The following is a 24735-nucleotide window of genomic DNA, read 5'->3' on the forward strand; positions in this document are numbered from 1 at the left end:
CCATTGTCACTATATAAGTGACCGCACAGCGCGGCTCTGGCATTCCGGCCGGAGAGAGCGACGTGTCAACATCTCCTGGGGAAGAAGAAGAAGAACAAGAAGAAGAAGAAGAACGGAAGGCGGCGACGGCGACAGCGACAGCGACAGCGGCGACAGAAGACCGGGCCACCGCCTGTAAAAGAGCTACAAGAAGGCGCGGTGGCCCGGCAGAAGAACCGAAGGCGGCGACAGAAGAACGGAAGGCAGCGGCGACAGAAGACCGGGCCACCGCCTGCAAAAGAGCTACAAGAAGGCGCGGTGGCCCGGCAGAAGAACCGAAGAGGGGGACAAGACCCCCGAAGTCGGGAGAAGAGGCCGGCGGCGGGGAGGAAGAAAGCCGGGCTCCTCCGCTAGTAAAAGAGCTACACGAAGATAGCGGAGGAGTCCGGCGAGAAGACCCCCGAAGACGGAAGACCCCCGGAGCTGTGCAATAAAATATTTTTTCCCTGTGTTGTGTTTTTTTTGTACTTTATTTCACAGGTGAATGGGTAGGGGTACATTGTACCCCATACTCATTCACATAGGGTAGGGGGCCGGTATCCGGGGGCCCCCTTCTTAAAGGGGGCTCCCGGATTCCGATAAGCCCCCCGCCCGCAGACCCCGACAACCAACGGCCAGGGTTGTCGGGAAGAGGCCCTTGTCCTCATCAACATGGGGACAAGGTGCTTTGGGGTGGGGGGGCCGCGTGGCCCCCCCTTCCCCAAGGCACCCCCCCATGTTGAGGGCACGCGGCCTGGTACGGCTCAGGAGGGGGGGCGCGCTCGCTCGCCCCCCTTTCCTGGCCGGCCGGGTAACGTGCTCGGACAAGGGTCTGTTGTGGACTTTGGGGGGACCCCACGCCGATTTTTTTCGGCGTTGGGGTTCCCCTTTAAGTCCATTCCAGGCGGCGGAGCCCGCAACGTTTCCTTCGCGGGCCCCGCCTACCTGTACACGCGCTCGAAATGGGCGGATTTGCCTCCGCCTTACGTGGGCAAGTCCGTTCATTTCAAAAGTTGAGCGAACTGTTTGGCAAACAGTTCGCTGAAACAGTCAGCTCAAAAAGTGCCGTGTGTGGCCATGTCCGTCCATGCTAATTTTGAGCGGACTGTTTGCCGAAACTGTTTGACAAACAAAGTCGGGCGAACAGTCCGCCCGTGTGTACGCGGCCTCAGGAGGAACGCACACCGCCCACCACGTGAAGTCCACCAGCACGTGCCACCCCTGAGGGATTGAAGCCTTACCCGCTTATAACCCCAAAAAGCACATCACAGTAGGCAGCCAATAGATGTCAACCACGGGGGCTCCACCCCAAACCAGATATTTCCGGGAATCCAGACTCCAACATGTATGGAGGAAATATGTAGCAGACTCTCATATACCAGGAAACTCCCGATTTATATATAACTTGCAAGATCACAGGAGCATCGATTGCTATGTGTGGACGCCCGTGCGCTATGACTCCCGTACGCGGTGACGTCAGCATGTCAAACTCCTCCCGATGCACGCTTCGTCACAAGAATGACATCGTCTGGGGAACCGTTCCATTCCAATATGGTCTGTCCTCCTTTTTACTGTTTATATATTTAAAGAATTTCTTGGGATTTTTTTGCTCTCCTCCGCTTTGTGTCTTTCATGTTCTATCGTAGCTGTCCTTATCTCACCCTTACACTTTTTGTTGCATTCTTTATAAAGTCTGAATGCTGATGATGATCTCTCAATCTTGCACACACCTTGTGGTCACACGGCAGCTCCCCCCCCCCCCCCCGGCACACACCTTGTGGAACGCGGATCCTCGGTCACGGTGAGGCGTGGACTGAGCCGTGTCTCTTAGTCTTTTCTAGCCCTCCCCCCTTATATATGTACACATTATTCTATTAGAATATTTCATAAATATCAGATTGATCTCACCCGAGCAAAGAGGTATTGGTGGGAACATTTGTCCTCCGGGTGTGGGGGAGGGCCCCCTTCTGTTATCAGACCCCCCACCTTTATCTGCCACCTTTCTCTGTACAGGTACGGAATGGCCACATAAAGAGGATTACAGACAATGACATCCAGTCCCTGGTCCTGGAGGTGGAGGGAACAAACGTCGCGTGAGTGTCATACCACAACATGTCTGTAGGTGGAGCCGCACACACCATGGCAGGGGGGTGGGGCCGGTAGCTGGCTGGTGATGGTGAAGGAGGGGGGGGAGGCTGCAGTAGCTGGCTGGTAACAGTTAGGTGGGGGGCGGTAGCTGGCTGGGGGGGGTGGTGGTAGCTGGCTGATGAAGGGGGGGGCGGTAGCCTGTGGAATGGTGGCTAGCTGGTGATGGTGGGGGGGCGCTAGTTGGCGGGCATTGGTGGGGGGCGGTAGCTGGTGGGTATTGCGGGCGGGCGGTAGCTGGCGGGTATTGCGGGCAGTAGCTGGCGGGTGATATTGAACTGACACCGTGTCTCCTCTGTCTTCTTTCAGTACTACGTACATTACGTGTCCGGCTGACCCCAAGAAGACACTCGGGATCAAACTCCCCTACCTGGTCATGATAATCAAAAATGTGAAAAAATATTTTACATTCGAGGTGCAGGTGAGATTCCCACCTTTACAATCATTTATGCCCCTCCCACTGCAGGGTGACCTGAGAAAACTATAAGACCCAGAGTATGCCCCTCCCACTGCAGGGTGACAGGAGAGAACTATAAGACCCGGAGTATGCCCCTCCCACTGCAGGGTGACCTGAGAAAACTATAAGACCCAGAGTATGCCCCTCCCACTGCAGGGTGACCTGAGAAAACTATAAGACCCAGAGTATGCCCCTCCCACTGCAGGGTGACAGGAGAGAACTATAAGACCCGGAGTATGCCCCTCCCACTGCGTCGTGACACGGGAGAGAACTATAAGACCCGGAGTATGCCCCTCCCACTGAGGGGTGACACGGGAGAGAACTATAAGACCCAGAGTATGCCCCTCACACTGCGGGGTGACACGGGAGAGAACTATAAGACCCGGAGTATGCCCCTCCCACTGAGGGGTGACACGAGAGAGAAGTATATGACCCCGAGTATGCCCCTCCCACTGAGGGGTGACACGGGAGAGAACTATAAGACCCGGAGAATGCCCCTCCCACTGCGGTGTGACAGGAGAGAACTATAAGACCCGGAGTATGCCCCTCCCACTGAGGGGTGACAGGAGAGAACTATAAGACCCGGAGTATGCCCCTCCTTCTGCAGGGTGACAGGAGAGAACTGTAAGACCCGGAGTATGCCCCTCCTACTGCAGGGTGACGGGAGAGAACTGTAAGACCCGGAGTATGCCCCTCCGACTGCAGGGTGACAGGAGAGAACTATAAGACCCGGAGTATACCCCTCCTACTGCAGGGTGACGGGAGAGAACTGTAAGACCCGGAGTATGCCCCTCCCACTGCAGGGTGAAGCAGACGTGGTGACCCGTGTTGGGTGTCTCTCCCCCTCCAGGTTTTGGATGATAAGAACGTGCGGAGAAGGTTCCGGGCGAGTAATTATCAGAGCACAACGCGGGTGAAGCCGTTCATCTGTACGATGCCAATGAGACTGGATGACGGCTGGAACCAAATCCAATTCAACCTCTCCGACTTCACCCGCCGGGCGTATGGCACCAATTATATTGAGACCCTGCGTGTACAGGTATGTGCGTCCGCAATACTGTCCTCCCTGGGTGTGTGTATGTGCGTCCGGAATACTGTCCTCCCCAGGTGTGTGTGTGCATCTGGAATACTGTCCTCCCCGGGTGTGTATGTGCGTCCGGAATACTGTCCTCCCCGGGTGTGTGTGCGTCCAGAATACTGTCCTCCCCCGGGTGTGTGTGTGCGTCCGGAATACTGTCCTCCCCAGGTGTGTGTGTGCGTCCGGAATACTGTCCTCCCCGGGTGTGTGTATGTGCGTCTGGAACACTGTCCTCCTAGGTGTGTGCGCACGTCCGGAATACTGTCCTCCCCGGGTGTGTGTGTGTGCGTCCAGAATACTGTCCTCCCCCGGGTGTGTGTGTGCGTCCGGAATACTGTCCTCCCGCGGGTGTGTGTGTGTGTGTGTGTGTGCGCGCGTCCGGAGTACTGTCCTCCCTGGTTGTGTATGTGCGTCTGGAATACAGTCCTCCCCGGGTGTGTGTGTGCATCCGGAATACTGTCCTCCCCGGTTGTGTGTGTGTGTGTGCGTGCGTGCGCGCGTCCGGAATACTGTCCTCCCCCGGGTGTGTGTGTGTGTGTGTGTGTGTGCGTCCGGAATACTGTCCTCCCCCGGGGGTGTGTGTGCGCGTCCGGAATACTGTCCTCCCCCGGGTGTGTGTGTGCGTCCGGAATACTGTCCTCCCCCGGGTGTGTGTGTGTGTGTGTGTGTGTGTGTGTGTGTGCGCGCGTCCGGAGTACTGTCCTCCCTGGTTGTGTGTGTGCGTCTGGAATACAGTCCTCCCCGGGTGTGTGTGTGCATCCGGAATACTGTCCTCCCCGGTTGTGTGTGTGTGTGTGCGTGCGTGCGCGCGTCCGGAATACTGTCCTCCCCCGGGTGTGTGTGTGTGTGTGTGTGTGTGCGTCCGGAATACTGTCCTCCCCCGGGGGTGTGTGTGCGCGTCCGGAATACTGTTCCCCCCCGGGTGTGTGTGTGCGTCCGGAATACTGTCCTCCCCCGGGTGTGTGTGTGCGTCCGGAGTACTGTCCTCCCCCGGGTGTGTGTGTGTGTGTGTGTGTGTGTGCGTCCGGAATACTGTCCTCCCCCGGGTGTGTGTGTGCGTCCGGAATACTGTCCTCCCCGGGTGTGTGTGTATGTGCGTCCGGAGTACTGTCCTCCCTGGTTGTGCATGTGCGTCTGGAATACTGTCCTCCCCGGTTGTTTATGTGCGTCCGGAATACTGTCCTCACCGGGTGTGTGTGTGTGTGTGTGTGTGTGTGCGTCCGGAATACAGTCCTCCCCGGGTGTGTGTGTGTGCGTGCATGCGTGCGTGCGTCCAGAGTACTGTCCTCCCCTGGTTGTGTGTGTGCGTCCGGAAGACTGTCCTCCCGGGTGTGTGTGTATCCAGAATACTGTCCTCCCCGGTTGTGTATGTGCGTCCGGAATACTGTCCTCCCGGGTGTGTGTGTGCATCCAGAATACTGTCCCTGCATGAAGTAGTTTGTGTATTCAGCACTGTGAAATCTTTGCACACTAACATGGAATGTCCCCCCCTCTGTACATCTCACAATTACACCCACATAATTCACCATACACGCACACTCTGGGTGGCGGCCCATGCACGCGCGCATACTCTGGGTGGCGGACCACTCTCATGCCCGTGGAACGCGGTCATTCATTTCTGTCTCTCATCCATTTGGGGACACAGGGATTCAGATACTGTCGGGTTATTCTGCTCCCTACAGGAGGATTAGACGCTGAAATCCCCTCCTCCACCCAGCATGCCTCAGTGTTTTGCTGGTGTCCCCGGCGGATGGAAGTCTGAGGAGGAGAATCTCTCCAGCTTTTCCGGCTCTTTTACTTCCATGAAATGTTTGGATTCTTTGTCTTCAGTCGGGATTCCTCTTCTCAGACTCTGGAGTGTCATACCTGCCCCCCCAGGACTGGATGTGCGGGGATAGTCTGAGTGACCTGCGGGCCCCGGGCTCTGCATTTCTGATGCTTTCCACACCTTGGTGTACGGGGAAAGGTTGCCCATGGAGGGCTCTCTGGGTCCAGAGCCGTGGCATCGCCTCACCGCTTGTCTCTGATGAGGAGGTCGGGGCTGAACATCGGGAGTGAGCGTTTTCCATCACTCAGATTACCCGCTAAAAGGGATGACCCTGAAAGACGGAGCGCTTGCGCCACCTGCTGGGCGGAGTGTCGTGTGCGCTCTGAGCTCCTTCCCACTAGTGTGTAGAGGACACGTCATCCCGTACTGCAAACGCACCACGTGGAGCTTCAATTTACTGTCCATCATACTGCCACCTACAGGGGCCTGCTCACCCTCAGCACCAGCTACCTTGGTTTGTGATTGGCTGAGAGCCTTGTCACTTCACCTCCATCCAGGGGACAGTCCTGCTCTACGGGGACACCAACTCACTAATGGTTCCGGGGGGTCACTCTGTACCCTCTGAGGACCGATTATTAGGTCTACCTCATGGAAGGGCCACATCTCCTCTATCATTGGGGCTTCTTCTGCACTTACACAGACCAGACCTTCAGGACAAATTCCCCCAATTCCCTGCAGATTCCGACCACAGAGGCTCTAAATTCCCTTCCTCGCCTTCTGCATAGTCAGTCCTTCATCAGACCACCGGCTGCAGGCCCTGCTTCTGACTCTGGTCCCTACAGCCTCATTACCTCACAATTACAAGAGACTTCTGCCTCTTACTAATACAATGGTTACTGCCCGGCCTCCAGAGGATCACCGGCCTCCAGAGGGTCACCGGCCTCCAGAGGATCACCGGCCTCCAGAGGGTCACCGGCCTCCAGAGGGTCACCGGCCTCCAGAGGGTCCCCGGCCTCCAGAGGGTCACCGGCCTCCAGAGGATCACCGGCCTCCAGAGGGTCACCGGCCTCCAGAGGATCACCGGCCTCCAGAGGGTCACCGGCCACCAGAGGGTCACCGGCCTCCAGAGGGTCACCGGCCTGCTGTCACTGCATTCTCTATTCCACTGTGAGGACTGAACACAACTTTGAGGGTCCCGGAACCCACCTGGTAATGCCCAGATCTGCTCTGTCAGGTTTCTGTAGGAGTTGGTAACAAACGCCGTCCCTCGTAGGGCAGGTCCATAGCCTGTCTACCTCCCGGGGTCCCTCATCATAGGACAAGAAACGGCCTCTCTCCTCGGCCGGGGTGTCCCTTACCTCCAGAGACCTCTCCCTTTTTTTTTTCCATCTAACGGCCCACTTCAGGTCCACTTCCTAAGTGGTCCAACATGTCTGCCTCTATGGACTGAGTATTTCCTGCTGTGATTATTCAGCCTCTCAATCGGGGGATGGTAAGGATTCTTCTCCTCATATCCGGATGGTCTTTGTGGTTGGGGAATCCATTATCTCAGGTTGCTTTCTGCTCCCCCAGAACGCTTCTTCTCCATGATGGAATGCTGATCTGTAGTGGTCGTGGCTCAGACTGAACACCATCTAGATACTGCCAAGAAGTAATGGAAGCTCATTCTATGTCAGTAGAAGTATCCCGACTTCTGTCTCACCACACTCATCCCTTTAAGGGACATTCCTGGGGAGCTGGTTCCTCCCAGCTGGTAACTTCTAGTCATGGAGGAGGGTCACACATCTGGGTGTTCGTTGGAGGGCCCCGTGTGTCTGGATTGTCCATGGGCAGAACGCTTGAGTCTGGATTTCTTTTCCAAGGTACAGGGAAGGCCTCAAGGACTTTGGGGGACCTGTCCTCCAGGAGATGGGGTTCTCTTTCCTGGGCTGATTTGCAGTCCCCTGGGGGTGCTTTCCCTTGTTTTTCCTTCAGATGAATGTAACATTTCTGTTCTGTGCCCAATGGGTGCTGAAGCTTCACTGGATCTTGAGTGATCGGGAACGTTTGTAGACCGATGGCTTGAGGTCAGGGATAGGAAGGTTTGTGCTACAGTTTCCGTCAAAGGCGCCTCTTGTGTATCGGTGAGGATGTATAGCAGGGGTGCCCAACCGCTGGTCTGCCATGTCTTGCTGTAAGATGGCGGGTCAGCAAGCCCAGATCGCGGGTTCCCGACCCGCCATCTCCAAGCATTAGTGTGAAGAACAGAGCGGCCGCTAGAGGAAGCAGAGCCGATGCTTCCTGTATAGTGCCGCCTCCTTCACAGGCGGAGTGATACCGTCAGTACTTCTCCTGAGGCTCTGCTCTCTACTCTAGCTGCATGCTTCTGTCACAATTATGCTCGGGGATGGCAGGTCGGGACAAAGCAACCCGCAATCTGGGACAGCAGCCACCAGTGTCAGTACCAGCCAGAAGTACCCACCATCCTTACCAGCCAGCAGTACCAGTACCCACCAGCAGTACCAGGCAGCTGCAGGAATCCTGAGGAAGAAGTGAAGATTGAGGTCAGGTAAACCGCTGTGCATCAGTGTGAAGCAGCCTCAGACCCCTTTCACACGATCGGTCCGATTGGGTCCACCTGCCTGTCTGTTTTTTCAGGTGGACTCAGACGGACTCTCCATTCACCTCTATAGAGCGGCAGATGTAAACGGAGTTGTCTGCTACACCCGCCTATCTGCAACCATAGTTAGTAAGGTTGCATAAAGACACCAGTCCATCCAGTTCATCCTGAGTGAGTGTCTACCCCTATCCCTGTACATTGCACACTCTCATTGCTCCCTACCCTCAAGGAGCCACAATCCAAGGTCCCCATTCATATACTAGGGCTAATTTTGGACAGAAGCCAATTAACCTCCCTGCATGTCTTCGGAGTGTGGGAGGAAACCGGAGTACCCGGAGGAAACCCACGCAGTTACAGGGAGAACATGCAAATTCCAGGGAGTAGGGTCATGGTTGAGATTTGAACCAGCGACCCTTCTTACTGCTGGGCGAGAGTGCTACCCACTACACCACTGTGCCACCCACTACACCACTGTGCCGCCCAAACCAGATCTCCTTTAAAAAAAAAAAAAAAATAGAAGGCGATCTGTCCCTTTCTGTCTGGGGGGATCGGAGGGCCCTTGGGGTAGAGCAGGTTGCATACGTGTCTACTCTACGTATGCAGAGACCTGCCATCCCCCACTTTACGCTCCTTGTGGCCCACGACCGGTTACCAAGTCGATAAAGTGGCCCTCTCTCCTCAAAAGGTTGGGCACCCCCGATGTATAGGCTGCATCCTCAGCTCTTTTCTGGTTGTTCCCATCTCCTCGTTCTGGGGTTAGGGGTCTAACGTCCATCTCCTGTTCAGCCGTGTGGTGGTGCTCCCATGCCCCCCAGCAGTGCTTCCCTGCCTCCTACCCCTTCAGTCTCGAGGACTTTGTGGTATTGAACCCTGACTTCTCTGCTGTCCCTTCACAATACTTGTAGACTGTTGCGTTGTAGCTGGGACTTTCCTTGGTAAGTCTCGCTTAGTGAGGTCAGTTGTCTGGCCAGACAAGCTCTATAGACACACAGATCTTGTCTCTCGATCCCAGGAGTCCCCTTCCTACTTAGACTGCCGGTTCCTACAAGTCAGGACCTGTTTTTCCTGCGGTTCCTTCTCGGGACCTGTTACCTCACAGGCCATGACCCCACTCATTGTTCTCATCAGGTTGTGAGCCTTTTCTTCCCTACCTGTGATTGGTTGTTCCATCTGGTTCTGGTGGGTTCTGGTTAGCTTGACGCTTGGTCCAGGATTTGGTGCTTCCCTTCTACATGGAGCCCCAAGGTGGGGATGACTCTTTCTATCTTTGTCTTCAGCATCAGATTGATCCTCAGGTAGGTGTCTGATTCTGGTGTTTGTCCTTAAGGTGGTTGTTCGGCTGCAGATAATCCCCGGCTCTGTTTCTTCGGTCTGATAGCGGTTGTTGCCTGTTGTCTGCCCCTCAGTTGGACTGTTTCTTGACTTCCCAACAGTATCTGGATTCCTGTGTCCCTTAATGTATGAGAAGGAGAAGCCTGTACATCAGGGATCTGCATCTAGCGGACCTCCAGCTGTTGCAAAACTACAAGTCCCATCATGCCTCTGCCTCTCAGTCTTGCTATGCCTCATGGGACTTGTAGTTCTGCAACAGCTGGAGGTCCGCTAATTGCATATCCCTGCTGTACATGATGCCCGATGGTCAATCTTCCCATAGACCGCAGTATAACCCAATAGTCATTACATTTGTGTCCCTCAAGGAAAAGGATTTAAAGGATCAAATGTTTCCCTCCTCAGATACATGCCAATTGCCGGATTAGAAGAGTCTACTTCTCCGATCGCCTGTATTCCGAGGACGAGCTCCCAGCAGAGTTCAAACTTTACCTCCCGGTACAGACCAAGAACAAGGTGAGTGTCCTGACCTTTCCCTGTGTCCCCCTCCCCCCACTTCCTGTGTTACTACCCACCATTCCCTCTGTGTCCCCCCCCCCCACTTCCTGTATTGTTACCCATCACCCCCCCTCTTCCTGTATTGTTACCCATCATTCTCTCTGTCCCCCACTTCCTGCATTGTTACTTATTCCCTCTGTGTCCCCAGAACCCACCACTTCCTGTATTCATTACCCATCTCCCTATGCTTCTGTCTCATTCATCTGCAGGATTGCTCCCTGACAACCTTCTGTCCCATCTCTCTCTCCCCCCCCTCCCCCCGTTTCTGACAACCTGTGTCCCGTCTCGCTCTCTGACAACATGTGTTGTGTGTTTTCCAGCAATGATCGCTCCGGCAGCCTCTCTTCTTGGGATAGTTTTATACGGTGAAGTTACTTCTCTGCAGCTACTGTTATGTTAAGTTATGTTATGTTAAGTTATGTTAAGTTATGTTAAGTTATGTTAAGTTATATTAAGTTATATTAAGTTATATTAAGTTATGTTATGACAGGTTCTCTTTGTTTTTGCAATAAATATTCTCTTGCCTCTGTGTCCGTGTTTCTGTCTCTGCACTGATTGGATGTGTATGATGGGCGGAAGTCTGTGTGGCCTCGGAGGACCTCCAGTGATGGCTGATGTATTTCCAGGTGTAAAGGGACTCAGTCCAGGGAGGAGAGGCCGCCATTGGTGGTCTCTTCTCCTGAGAACGCCGGTTCCCTGGCTGTTATGCTGAAGCTTTGGCTGACCACACCGAATATCTGACTCCTACAGAATGTTTCTCCTGATCTATCACTTCCTAAAGGAGGAGCCAACATCCTTCTCATTGTTATGTTAAGTTATGTTAAGTTATGAAGAATTCTGGCCGCAGTCACTACTGTTATGTTATGTTAAGTTATGAAGAAGTCTGGCTGCAGTCACTACTGTTATGTTAAGTTATGTTAAGTTATGGCCGCAGTCACTGACAGGTTCTCTTTGTTTTTGCAATAAATATTCTCTTGCCTCTGTGTGTGTCCGTTTTTCTGTCTCTGCACTGATTGGATGTGTATGATGGGCAGAGGTCTGTGTGGCCTCGGAGGACCTCCAGTGATGGCTGATGTATTTCCAGGTGTAAAGGGACTCAGTCCAGGGAGGAGAGGCCGCCATTGGTGGTCTCTTCTCCTGAGAACGCCGGTTCCCTGGCTGTCATGCTGAAGCTTTGGCTGACCACACTGAGTATCTGACTCCTACAGAATGTTTCTCCTGATCTATCACTTCCTAAAGGAGGAGCCAACATCCTTCTCATTGTGCACTCACCAGGGGGTCCATATACTGCAACATTGCCACAGTCCCTCCCACCATATGGGGGCGCTAGTCCCGGGATATGGAATGTGTAGAATATATCCTGCTGGACTCCGGTCCTGATAAGAGTTAAGATCCAGCTCCTGGCTTGCTGTGTGGTAGGCGTCCCCCTTCCCTTGGTGTGTGTGTGTGTGGCTGGTGGGAAGTGTTCTCCAGTATTACCCATAGGGGTGAGGACTGTTCAGGGCAACAACAAGAAGAGTAGTAATCCCCCCCAACACACACACACACACACACACCTTGGTTGCATTACCTCCCCATGTTGCTGTGAGAGTGAGGTCATGTGTAAGCTCTGTGTCAGAGGGAGGTCTTGTGGTGGGAGGGGCAGAGACACAAACTACTGCATGGAAAATCTGCCCCTTGTGGGAGGGGCAGAGACACAAACTACTTGAGGTGTTCAGTGGTAAGTCATATCTGGGGCGGGTGTTTTGGTGCACATAGGTAAGGATTTATTCTGGTGCCATGTGATAGGTGACAGCGATTCATATGCTAAATATTCAGATAGGTAAATTGGCAGCGGTGCCGCAGCTCAGAATAACCTCCAATTTCATAAACAGATTATAGAAAGTTTAATGACTGGCCGGCAGGAACGTTTACCGTCTCCCCCAACTGGCAGCTGGTGATCCGCACTCTAGTTTCTGCCATAGTAAATGCTGCATCTACTCCACACTAAGGGGGAGATTTACAAACCCGGAGAGTGCGAAATCTGGTTCAGCCAATCGGCTTCTAACTTCAGTTTGTTCAATAAAGCTTTGACTATAAAACCTGGAAGCCGATTGGTTACTATGCAGATTTTGCACTCTCGTATTTTAGTAAATCTCCTCAAATGTTTCTGGTGGATTTTTTTTTGTACAGAACTGGCAAGGCCCAAAACACCCATAAATGAAGGTTGGTGTCCTCCAACGTCCCATTATAACACAATCGCTGAGGAGACAAGGCATGGAGGGTGCGAGCACCGCTCTAGGCGGAACCTTTAGCAGGAGCTCGCCTTCTTCATACAGGAACTCGTACACACCAGACGTTCAAAACAAAAAAACAACTTTAATCATTATTTTCCAAAAATGTGTACCAACCTGGAGCCGACAAATCAGACGTGGCTCCACACACACGAAACAAGACAAACGCTCACACAGGTTTAAAAATCACCGGCAGCACTACAGGGCAAAGAATTATTGCATTGTGGGCAGCACCGCGTGAGAGACCCGTCAAGTGTTGATCAGATAAAAGGTCGGACCGAACAAGGCTGGTGATGGAGTGTGGGAGGCCCGGTGTGAACAGAGCGGACAGATTCAGTGTTAAAGCGGAGGTCCACCCTAAAATGGACCTTCCGCTCATCGGATTCCTCCCCCCCTCCGGCGCCACAATTGGCACCTTTCAGGGGGGAGGGGGGTGCAGTTACCTGGATAATCCAGGTAACTGCACCCACTTCCGGGCTAGCTCTCTGCAGGAAAGGGGCGTACATTACGCCCCTTTCCGCAAGTGCCCGCCCCCTTCCGCAAGTGCCCCGCTGCCTGCTGGGAAACACACAGCTCCCAGAGGCAGCGGGGACCGTCCTCATTGCGCAGCGCGGCTCGCGCATGCGCAGTAGGGAACCGGGAAATGAAGCCGAAAGGCTCCATTTCCTGATTCCCATACCCAAGATGGCGGCGGCAGCACTCGAGTGTCGATCTAGAGATCGGCTTCGGGTGCCGACATCGCGGGCGCGCTGGACAGGTAAGTGTCACTATTTTAAAAGTCAGCAGCTGCAGTATTTGTAGCTGCTGACTTTAAAAAAAAAAAAAAAACGCGGAGTCCCGGCGGACTCCCGCTTTAATAGGTGATTGACATCTTTGGTGAAATTAAACAAGCAGAAAATCTTTTAAAAAAAACAAACAAAAAAAAAAGCAGAGAGAGTGCAGAAGTTGGCAGGGCCCTCCAATGAATATTTCATTATGGAAGCCTAAGGTCTTTAAATGAGGATCTCTCAGCATAGAGGAGGAGTAGACTGAAACTTGGACGGATGTAGGAAGTCTCTGGGGAACCAACTGGCTCCTGGACGGAGGTGGGACCAAGTCTTGGACGGAAGGCACATCTCGAGAGAATTAGATCTAGTGTTGGAGGAGCGGAGCATCAAGCAGGAGATGGATCTGGAAAAGTACAGGTTAGGCCTTGATTTCAGGCTGCCGCAGAGCAAGTCTGGAGAGATGGTGTCCTCCTGGTTGTAGAGACCAGAGTGGAGTTCATACAAGTGTCTATCCTTCATAACATTCCCACCATAGTGCTGGTAATCAGAATTATGACTTGATTGGTTGGGAATTCGAGGCTTCGGGAAAGGCACGTGGCTCAGAGATTTGCTCCTCCACCAAGGTTAAAAATGAGAACATATCTGCAGGGGGGGCAGTAATGGAATCACGGACCCTTCTCATGGTTCAGGATGTAGTAATCATGTACATACATGAGAATTGCGATCGGCTACCCAATAATCAGGGAGATCCATACGGCCGCATTCCCATAATTCCCTCGGAGAAATCGTCCCACAAACCAGGCCAGAGGAATCTGCAGGAAGCCAAAAAAATATATAAAATAATTACACAAATAAGAATTGTACAATTCTTTGACAACGCAATCCCCGAGAAGGAGAAAAGCCACCAATAATAATCCAACAGACATGTGACATCACAACCCCTGAAGAAGAGGCGAAAACCCCAATAAGAATCATACAAACCTGTGACATCACAACTGCTGAGGGAGGAGAAAACCTACCAATAATAACTATACAAATATGTGACATCACAATCGTTGAAGAGAACAATCCAAAAAGAATCATACAATCCTGTGACACAACCCCTGAGAAGGAGAAAACCCACCAATAAGAATCATACAAACCAATAAAAAAAAAAAAAACAACCCCTGAGGAGAAGACACCAATAAGAATACTACAAACTTGGGACATCACAACCCCCAAGGAAGACAAAATCCATCTCTACAAACCTCTGAAATGAGAACCATCTAGATCAGGGATATGCAATTAGCGGAACCTCCAGCTGTTGCAGAACTACAAGTCCCATGAGGCATAGCAAGACTGACAGCCACAAGCATGACACCCAGAGGCCGAGGCCTGATGGGACTTGTAGTTTTGCAGGAGGTCCGCTAATTGCACATTCCTGATCTAGACTAACATCATAACCCCTGAGGAGGAGAGAAAAACAAAACAGAAAAACAAAACAAAAAAAAAACTAAAAAGAATCATATAAACATGTGAAGCACAACCCACAAGGCGAAAACTCGACAAGAATACTACAAACTTGGGACATCACAAACCCAGGAGGAGAAAACCCACCAATAAAAGCTATGAAATCTGTGACATCACAGTCTTTGCGGAGGAGAAAAATCGAATAAAAAGACGCATTCAAACCTGTGACATCACAACCCCTGAGGAGGACAAAACCTACCAACAACAACTATACAAATCTGACATCACAATCTTTGAGAAAGTGAAAAATCCACCAAAAATAATCTTACAAACTTGGGACATCACAACAACTGAGGAGGAGAAAACCCATCAATACAAACCTCTCAAATCTGAACCATCTAAACTTTAGCATCACAACCCCTGAGGAGGAGAAAACCCACCAATAAGCATACAGACACGTGACAACACAACCTCTGAAGAAGTGAAAACCCAACACAAATTATACAAACCTGGAGCATCACGGCCCCTGAGGAGAAAACCTACCAATAAGAATCATGGAAGCCCATGAAGCACAACAGCCAAGGAGAAAACTCATCAATTAAAATACAATAAACTTGGGACATCACAACACCTGAGGAAAACAAAAACCCACCAATAAGAATCAAACACAAAACCCTGAGGTGAAAACTCACCAATAAAAATACTACTAACTTCATCATAACCACTGAGAGCCGGTTCACACAGGGGCCACCTGGGATCCGACTTCAAGTCGCATGGTTGAGAAAATCAATGGAAGTGAATGGAGCCGCCTTCATGCACACCACTGAAGTCGCTCTGACTTCAGAAAAGATTCCTGTACGACTTCAATCCAACTGGTACCCATTGATTTCAATGGAAGACGCCTCCAAGTCGATTCCCCGGTCTTAACAAGCAACTTTCTGGGAAGTAAAAATCGTTTTATAGGCAAACCCCTCCCCCCCCCACAGAGCTGATTATTATGTGATTGGCCACTGGCAAAGTCCCCTGTCCTGGAGGCAACTTCAAGTCGCGTTGTAAGTTGCCCCAAGTCACGCTGTAATTCATACTCAAGTCGTGTCCAAGTTGTCTCCCAAAGTCACGCTGGAAGTCACGTTTGTTGCCCCTGTGTGAACCGGCTCTTAGGAGGAGAAAACAAAAACTACCAATAAGAATCATATAAACATGTGATATAACAACCCCTCATGAGGAGAAACAACCCATCAATCAGAATCATACAATCCTCCAATATCACAACCCCCAAGGAGGAGAAAACCCACAAATAAGAACCATCCAAACTGCAACATCATAACCCCAGAGGCATAGAAATACCCAACAAAAATAAATATACAATTCTGTGACATCACAATCTTTGGGGAAGAGAAAAATCCAACAAAAGAATTATACAAACTTGTGACATCACAACCCCTAGAGGTAGAGGAAATCCACCAATACAAACCACACAAGAACCATCCAAACTGTAACATCACAACTCCAGAGGCGTAGAAAACCCATCGGTAAGAATCATACAAACCTGTGAAGCACACCCCCGAGGAGAAAACCCAACAAGAATACAAAACTTGGCACATCACAACCCCCGAGGAGGAAAAAACCCCCAACAAGAATACAAAACTTGGCACACCACAACCCTCGAGGAGAAAATCCAACAAGAATACAAAACTTGGCACATCACAACCCCCGAGGAGGAAAAAAAACCCAACAAGAATACAAAACTTGGCACATCACAACCCCCGAGGAGGAAAAAACCCAACAAGAATACAAAACTTGGCACATCACAACCCCCGAGGAGGAAAAAACCCAACAAGAATACAAAACTTGGCACATCACAACCCCCAAGGAGAAAACCCAACAAGAATACAAAACTTGGCACATCACAACCCCCGAGGAGGAAAAAAAAACCAACAAGAATACAAAACTTGGCACATCACAACCCCCGAGGAGAAAATCCAACAAGAATACAAAACTTGGCACATCACAACCCCCGAGGAGAAAATCCAACAAGAATACAAAACTTGGCACATCACAACCCCCGAGGAGGAAAAAAACCCAACAAGAATACAAAACTTGGCACATCACAACCCCCGAGGAGGAAAAAACCCAACAAGAATACAAAACTTGGCACATCACAACCCCCGAGGAGGAAAAAACCCAACAAGAATACAAAACTTGGCACATCACAACCCCGAGGAGGAAAAAACCCAACAAGAATACAAAACTTGGCACATCACAACCCCCGAGGAGAAAAGCCAACAAGAATACAAAACTTGGCACATCACAACCCCCGAGGTGGAAATCCAACAAGAATACAAAACTTGGCACATCACAACCCCCGAGGAGGAAAAAAACCCATCTACACAAACCTCCCAAATAAGAATCATCTAAACTTTAGCATCACAACCCCCGAGGAAGAGAAAACCTACCGATAAGAACCAAACAAACATCAATACAAACCTCTGATATCAGAACCCACCAAAAAGGACCAATCAATACAAACCACACAAATAAACATTCAAACTGTAAAATCACAACCTCCGAGGAGGAAGAAAACCCACCAACAACTATACAAATCTGTGACATCACAATCTGCCTGAAAAAGAATTATACAAACCTGTGAAATCACAACCCCTGAGGAGGAGAAAAACCCACCAATAAGAATCATACATACCTGTGACATCATCCCCATGAAGGCCCAGAGCCGAAACATCTTCAGAGGAACGCTGACCAGATACTGCAGAGAGAAGACACAGTGATGTCACCCTTATCATCTCCTTTCACATTTACAAGGGCCCCGGACATTACTAAACATGGCCACTGTGCCAATGCCACATTTTTGGAAATTTTTTCTGCCACTGCGTCAACAATGTTCAATGAAAACTGAGAAATTAGGATTTCTGAAAGATTTTTTTTTGTCAGAACCTAAAATCCCTGTAAACACGTCAGACTTGGTCCTAGATGCTGCTATTCCCCTGATTTCCTTTCACTGTTACTAGGCTTCACGTCCCTGAACATTGTGCACATCCACCTCTGTGCTCCCTATTCTGTGGTCACTAAGTGTACTCTCCGGGGGCATGTGGGTTGGCCAGGTTTAGCCCAGAAGGCAAGTTCCTAGCAGCAAACAAACAAATCAGGAGGTGCACAGAAGGAGGTTTTGCTGCCTAATACAGGTAACAGCAGACATTTTATTGTAGATATGCATAGAGATAGGTCACTGCACACCCAGCAAAGCCATTAGTAAACCGGTGAATGCAGACTTAGCCAGCTTCATCAAACGGCAAGCAGCCAACGCATTTCACCCCGCCCATGGAGCTCAATCATGGGGGTGAAACGCGTTGAAGCGTGGCTTTAGATGAAGCTGGCTGAGATTACTTTCACCTGTTTACTAATAGCTTTGCTAGGTGTGTGGTGAACTTTCTCTATGCATATCCACAGTATGTGAGAAGTTAGACGGACTCCTGCCCAGCCAGTACCCATCGCAGGAAGCACCGGATGGACTTCCCGGAGCTTGAGCAGAGACCTTACATGTTAGGAGGTTACAGACATCTTATGGTGCCTTCTAGAAGCGAGGGCTTTTAGCTTCAAGTATTTAAAATGGCTGAAAGGTCCACTTTAGGATACAGATTGTCATATTCCTTTCTTTAGAGCCCCATCTCCCACCTCCAATATTTAACTGCTGGCAGCAGCACATACAATCATATTGGCCACAAACTAATATGGTCAACCACAGATATTTCTTGGGTTCCTTTTCGTAAATGATAAAAATTGGGTTGGAAATGCTTGAAAAATTCCATTTTGGATGGAATGGTTTTAAATGATTTCCTCCCCACATCCACCAATGGAAATGACCGTGGTTGAAAATCCACTGAATTCCACAAACCTGTCCGATGTACAGCCGGAACATCCCCCACAATCCTACTTTCCTGGGAGGGGCCACAACTCCTGATATAGGTCAGTACTTCTCAGACTCACCTCATGGAAGAAAGCAGAGCCGAAGAAGACAGCAGTCTGAGCGGCCCACTTGGAGACCCTCATCATTGGCTTGTAGAAATGCCTGAGACACAAAAACAGTCATTGTTCCAGTGACTCCCGGTTCAGTTATCACCACCCCCGCCCTCAACAGCCTGCTTTATATTCCCATATCTTTCACAATAATCCCAGCTGCACCACCTCCATCTCCACACAACCCAATGAGCGAGTGTTCAACAGCTAAGAGGCAGCTGAAATCCCCCCCTCTTTACTCACCCTTATTCTTCATCCGCCCCCTTCACCTGTCCCTAGTCCTTCATGTACCCATCTATTTTACCCATTCCCTGCCCCTGCCCCTTACCTGCCTTCTCCTTCACCCGTACCTTATCTTCACCGCCCCTTTGCATTCACTTGTACCTCTCCTTGACCCATCCCATCCTCCTTCACTTGTATCCCTCTTTCACCCATCCGTTCTCCTTCATTCACTTGTCCTGTCATTCTCCTCCCTCCTCCTTCACTGCCCCTTCGCATTCACTTGTAACTCTCCTTCACCCATCCTACTCCTTCACCCATAACTTCGCATCCACTTGTCCCTCCATTATCCACCTTTCTCCTTCACCCGCCTGTCCCTTTTCCTCCACCCATCCCATCTCCTTCACTAATCCCCCAGAGATCCCTCTTACCTGCTGCACCATTTGTGTACTGGGATGTTCCAGTTTTGCCAGAAGTAGGTCACCGTCTCGGAGTTCCTGGGAAGGAGAAAGACACATAGAATGGAGGTGAACTTACCAAACAATGTCATGGCCAATAAGTAAGCGAATCAGCTGAACCTCACTCCCCAACTCACCACCAATCCCTGTAGAATTCCCGGTCTCCAAAACGCATCAACTCCGCCACAAAGTTCATGGAAGAGTGGAAGAACCAGTAGAAGAAGATGAGCCAGATCAGGTGATTGGGGACCTAAAAAGAAACCAGGAGAAGAATGAACTCAGGACTAGAAGGAAGCACCACCGGTTATATGCTGTGAAGAGAACTATGGCTTACCGCCAACTTCAGGAGACGCTCAACCATCCGCGAGTAATCCATATCCTGCCAGAGGAAGAGATCAAAACTGAGCACAGAAATTATGGAGAAAAGAGACCAGGAGCCTCCAGCTCAGGTTCACATTTGGTGGAAAGCCAATAAAATTATTGGACCAACAGATAACAAATGGTCTTGACACTTCTGGGTACAGGCACCCCAATAAATCCTGAAACCCACAACTTGGCCTCTTAACATTTCTGTTCACTGCTGCTAAACAGGTTCTTGTCAGAGTGTGGAGGTCGTTCTCCTGAAGATCTCATAGCTAAACCATGGTTCCTCTTGTAGAAATAAAATGACTTAGACCCCTGGTTGCTGGTCCTATCGTACACCAAGTTCCTACATCATTAAAATTAGGGCCAGAGTATCCACAGAACAAGTCCAGATGAATGTAACCAACTACTACTAGATCTACCAAGACCATGACACCAACTACTAGATCTACAATGACCATGAGACCAACTACTAGATCTACAATGACCATGAAACCAACTACTACTAGATCTACCATGACACCAACAACTTCTAGATCTACCAAGACCATGACACCAACTACTACTAGATTTACCATGAGACCCACAACTATAACTACTACTAGATCTACCATGACCACGAGACCAAAAACTACTAGAGCTACCATGAGACCAACTACTAGACATGTGCATTCGTTTTTGTCCGAATGCATTTTCGTCCGAATTTCAGCTATTTTCGTTTTCGTTTTGACAAACGATAACGAAAGCACAAAATCCGAAAAACGAAAGATCCGACATAAATAAATGCTTTATTTTCGTTTTCATTGTTACAACAGTTCGATATAGAATAGGAGATTCGACATGACTCTGACAACAATCTGTGTCTATAGAACCTGTGTTCTAATGTGCCTAACCTTACCTCTATTAGTCCAAGATTATATAGAGAAAATATTCGACAGAGAAAAAAGATTTGACAGAGAGAAAAGATTCTGCAAGTTACTGTCCTAAAAAGTGTTTGGGGACCCGGGTCCTGCCCCAGGGGACATGGATCAATGCAAAAAAAAGTTTTAAAAACGGCCGTTTTTTCGGGAGCAGTGATTTTAATAATGATTAAAGTGAAACAATAAAAGTGTAATATTCCTTTAAATTTCGTAGGGGGGGGGTTGTCTATAGTATGCCTGTGAAGGGGCGCATGTTTCCCGTGCTTAGAATTGTCCCTGCACAAAGTGTCATTTATGCAGGAAAAAAAGTCCTTTAAAATCACTCGCAGCTATTATGAATTGTCGGCTCCCGTAATACAGAGAACACTCATTGAAAGTCATTGATAAAAAAATAAATAAATAAATAAAATAAAAAAGCGTGGGGGTCCCCCAAATTCAATTACCAGGCCCTTCAGGTCTGGTATGGATATTAAGGGGAACCCTGCCTCAAATTTAAGAAAAAATTTGACGTGGGGTTCCCCCTAAATATCCATAACCAGACCCTTCAGGTGACCCCGCCCCCCTCTGACGCAAGGGGAAACCCAGGGTTCCCTGTGACGTATGGGTGACCCCGCACCCCTCTGATGTAACACAGGCAGGTTTCCGTTACATCAGAGGGGGGCGGGGTCACCTATACGTCACGGGGAACCCCGGGTTTCCCCTTGCGTCAGAGGGGGCGGGGTCAGGTGACAGGTGGCCCCGCCCTCCGTATATAAGAAACGTCAGCCGCCGGAATCCTTGCAGTGTCTCCTCCACGGAGACAGAAGAAGGATGGATCGCTGCGCTGGATGAGATGAGACATCGCTGGAGAGATGATCGTCCGTCGCTGGATAGCAAGAGTGGATTACCGCCGCTGGAATCTTTTTTTTATTTTTTTATTTTTAATAAAGGAATTTTTCAAAAGTGTGTTTGTTTTATTTAACCATTTTTTACACTTTCTTTGTAAAATGGTAGGGGTACTTTTGTACCCCCTTACCATTTCAAACAGGGGGGGGGCTGGGATCTGGGGGTCCCCTTGTTAAAGGGGGCTTCCAGATTCTGATAAGCCCCCCGCCCGCAGACCTCCACAACCACCGGCCAGGGTTGTGGGGATGAGGCCCTTGTCCTCATCAACATGGGGACAAGGTGCTTTGAGGGCTCACAGACCCCCAAAGCATCCTCCCAATGTTGAGGGCATGTGGCCTGGTACGGTTCAGGAGGGAGGGGGGGCCGCTCTCTCGTCCCTCCCTCTTTTCCTGCGGCCTGCCAGGTTGCGTGCTTGGATAAAGGGTCTGGTATGGATTTTTAGGGGGAACCCCACGTCAATTTTTTTTAAAATTTGACGCGGGGTTCCCCTTAATATCCATACCAGACCTGAAGGGTCTGGTTATGGATATTTAGGGGGAACCCCACGTCAAATTTTTTCTTAAATTTGAGGCAGGGTTCCCCTTAATATTCATACCAGACCTGAAGGGCCTGGTAATCGAATTTGGGGGACCCCCACGCTTTTTTTATTTTTTTATTTATTTATTTTTTTATCAATGACTTTCAATGAGTGTTCTCTGTATTACGGGGAGCCGACAATTCATAATAGCTGCGAGTGATTTTAAAGGACTTTTTTTCCTGCATAAATGACACTTTGTGCAGGGACAGTTCTAAGAACGGGAAACATGCGCCCCTTCACAGGCATACTATAGACAACCCCCCCTACGAAATTTAAAGGAATATTACACTTTTATTGTTTCACTTTAATCATTATTAAAATCACTGCTCCCGAAAAAACGGCCGTTTTTAAAACTTTTTTTTGCATTGATCCATGTCCCCTGGGGCAGGACCCGGGTCCCCAAACACTTTTTAGGACAGTAACTTGCAAATTAGCCTTTAAAATGAGCACTTTAGATTTTGAACGTTGGAGTCCCATAGACTTTAATAGGGTTCTAAAGTATGCTATATACTAGCTCCGTCGAATCTTCTTTATACATTCGACAGACACCATAAGCCTTCAAAGATAGATTCGACCGTGATTCATGTGGATTTTCGGACGAATGCAATTTTTGAACGAAAAACGAAATAAATAAAAACGAATTTCGGGAGTAACTAAATAAATTAAGTTTTCAGACGAAAACGAAATTCCGAAACGAAATATTTTACTCTGCACATGTCTACCAACTACTACTAGATATACCATGAGATCAATTACTACTAGGTATACCGTGACCATGAGACCAGCTACTACTAGATCTACCATGATCATGAGACCAACTACTACTCAATCTGCCCGCCCCCCAAGAAACATTGATAAATATTGGTTGATGTCAGAATTTACCTCTGTAGAACAATCTTTTTAGGGATATTGGGCACATGAACACACTGAGCCCCTTATTTACAGCTACTCACCCGGAACGGCTTCATGGAGTTTTGGATTGTTGGGACCATCCACTGAAAAACAAAGATAGAAATGATCTTGGTATCCAAGACAAGAAGCCATCACCCTGTTAAACAACCCTCCCTATCTGAAGGGCAAGAAGATTAATGGCACGATCCAACCTTCATAGTGGTCAGTGGGGGCTGTTTACAAAGAGGAGGAACTACAGACAGACATTTTCCCACAATTCCCTCACAGTGACGAGACATCATTTCCTTTCATCTTTTCTACATCTATGCCAACATCTCCACATTCCTCTGTCATCTTCGGCTGCAGGACTCTAAATGTCTCCTTCAACACTGAATCTAAACCTCCAAGCTATCAGAGCAGCCCCTCCCCCGAGGAGCCTATGAAGGCGACGCCTCCCATTTACACATCTCACCTGCTGGATTAGGCCAACCAGGAGTTGCATGAAGAACAACTTAATAAAAGAGAAAAAAAGGACCATCAGAGACTTTGCTGATCACGAGAGCTCGGTTGTGTGTGCTGAGGGGGGAGGAAGAGTGAGATAATGAAGGAGGAGGGGGCTGGAGAGGAAAGTCCATTACAATGTCTGGATTCAGGAAGTGTACAATCAGAAAAGAGAGAGACAGGCAGGAGGTGTACAATAGGGGGGAAGGACAGTGGAAGTGCACAATAGAGAGGAAGGGCAGTGGTGGTGTTTTCCATTGGGGGGGTGCAGGGTCAGTGGTGGTGTACAGGCTTTCAGTCTTTCACTTATCTGTGGAATTAATCCTTCCATAAATTGTCTATTGAAGGCTCGGATCGTAGTTGGCTGAGCCAAATCCAATCCTTCATCTGCCATCATACTTTCCATAGACAAGTAAAAGTCTGATACTGTCTGTCCTGGAGTTTGTTTCATGGGTGATATGGACCCTCTCTCTATTTGTTTTGCCGTACAGAAAGCTTCCAACCTAACAACAAATGGGGCCCTTGAATCTATGTGTCTGACGTGTCCTGCCTGTTGGTTGCCGTCTGCGTCAAACCGGTCTATAGGTCGGTGCGGACCTATTTCTGTCACAAATTGCTGAAACAGAGTAGGAGTCATTTTATGTCTACACAAATCTTCCCCATCTTGCCATGTTGCATCATGTGTATCCATCAACTGTCTTTCAAATCTACAAAATGCAGCTGGTTTCGCTACTGGGTCTGGGGCATTCTGTATTAGTGCCATAAGGGCGTCTGGTGTCCATGGTGCCCAGGTCCTTATCTGCATCCTACGAGTAACAGCAGGTGGGGCATTTGGATGGGCTACTTGTCCAAATTCTGGATTATTTACCTGTACAATGTGTGTATCAGTGCGTACGGGGGCTACAGTTTCTGGATGAGGTTTTTGTGCCCCACAATGCACACACTCTATTGCCCATTCTGGGTTTTGTGTTCCACAAACCTGACAAACCCATCCCCTGCCTTGGAGTGAATGATATATCTTATGTGGTTTATGTTCTATGTCAGTGTATGGGGGTGGAATGGCTGAGCTGGGGTCAACCAGAGCCTCAGCATTTTTTGTTCTTCTATCCTTCATGTCCCAACCATCACAATCTGGGTTATATTTCCACCCCTCCTCTTTTGCTCTATAAGAGACCTTAATTAAGCACTGAACCTGACGCATCCAATGCTTCTCTAACACCTCTCCTTGTCTGTCCCTTTTTATTTCCTTCCACACGTCTGGGTCTAAACCCGCTGCTCCTTTTACTTTGAATTTATGAAGTATGGTTTTTAAATTTTGTGCTTCATCTGTCCCATATATGTTCTTAATTATCCGTGGCACCGTATAGTGGGCCACAGTTCCTTGACGGGGTTTTGTGTACCTCTGACCCATTCTAACAGTCCGTGCCTAGGTAGCGTGTGGGACACTG

General features: G+C 49.5%; 2 protein-coding genes across 2 annotated transcripts; one reads left to right on the forward strand and one right to left on the reverse strand.

The window, feature by feature from the left end:
* Window positions 1–1788: 1788 nt before the first annotated feature.
* Window positions 1789–10935, forward strand: LOC143995791 (cilia- and flagella-associated protein 20-like). Its single transcript, XM_077490503.1, has 5 exons — window positions 1789–2111; window positions 2473–2584; window positions 3471–3659; window positions 9800–9910; window positions 10273–10935. Exons 2-5 carry the CDS (start codon window positions 2540–2542, stop codon window positions 10276–10278), a joined length of 351 nt encoding a protein of 116 aa, XP_077346629.1. The 5' UTR covers window positions 1789–2111; window positions 2473–2539; the 3' UTR covers window positions 10279–10935.
* Window positions 10936–13260: 2325 nt separating this feature from the next.
* Window positions 13261–23303, reverse strand: LOC143995789 (diacylglycerol O-acyltransferase 1-like). The gene is made up of 8 exons (XM_077490500.1): window positions 23259–23303; window positions 22849–22890; window positions 19485–19529; window positions 19288–19400; window positions 19124–19189; window positions 18444–18525; window positions 17143–17205; window positions 13261–13804 (listed from the first exon to the last, which is right to left on the reverse strand). The coding sequence occupies exons 1-8, from the start codon at window positions 23286–23288 to the stop codon at window positions 13721–13723; spliced, it is 525 nt and encodes a 174-aa protein (XP_077346626.1). The 5' UTR covers window positions 23289–23303; the 3' UTR covers window positions 13261–13720.
* Window positions 23304–24735: the final 1432 nt, after the last annotated feature.

Source organism: Lithobates pipiens, unplaced genomic scaffold (genome assembly GCF_037356315.1).
Source record: "Lithobates pipiens isolate NorthernLeopardFrog02 unplaced genomic scaffold, aLitPip1_a1.2 Scaffold_19, whole genome shotgun sequence".
NCBI classification, from domain to species: Eukaryota; Metazoa; Chordata; class Amphibia; order Anura; family Ranidae; genus Lithobates; species Lithobates pipiens.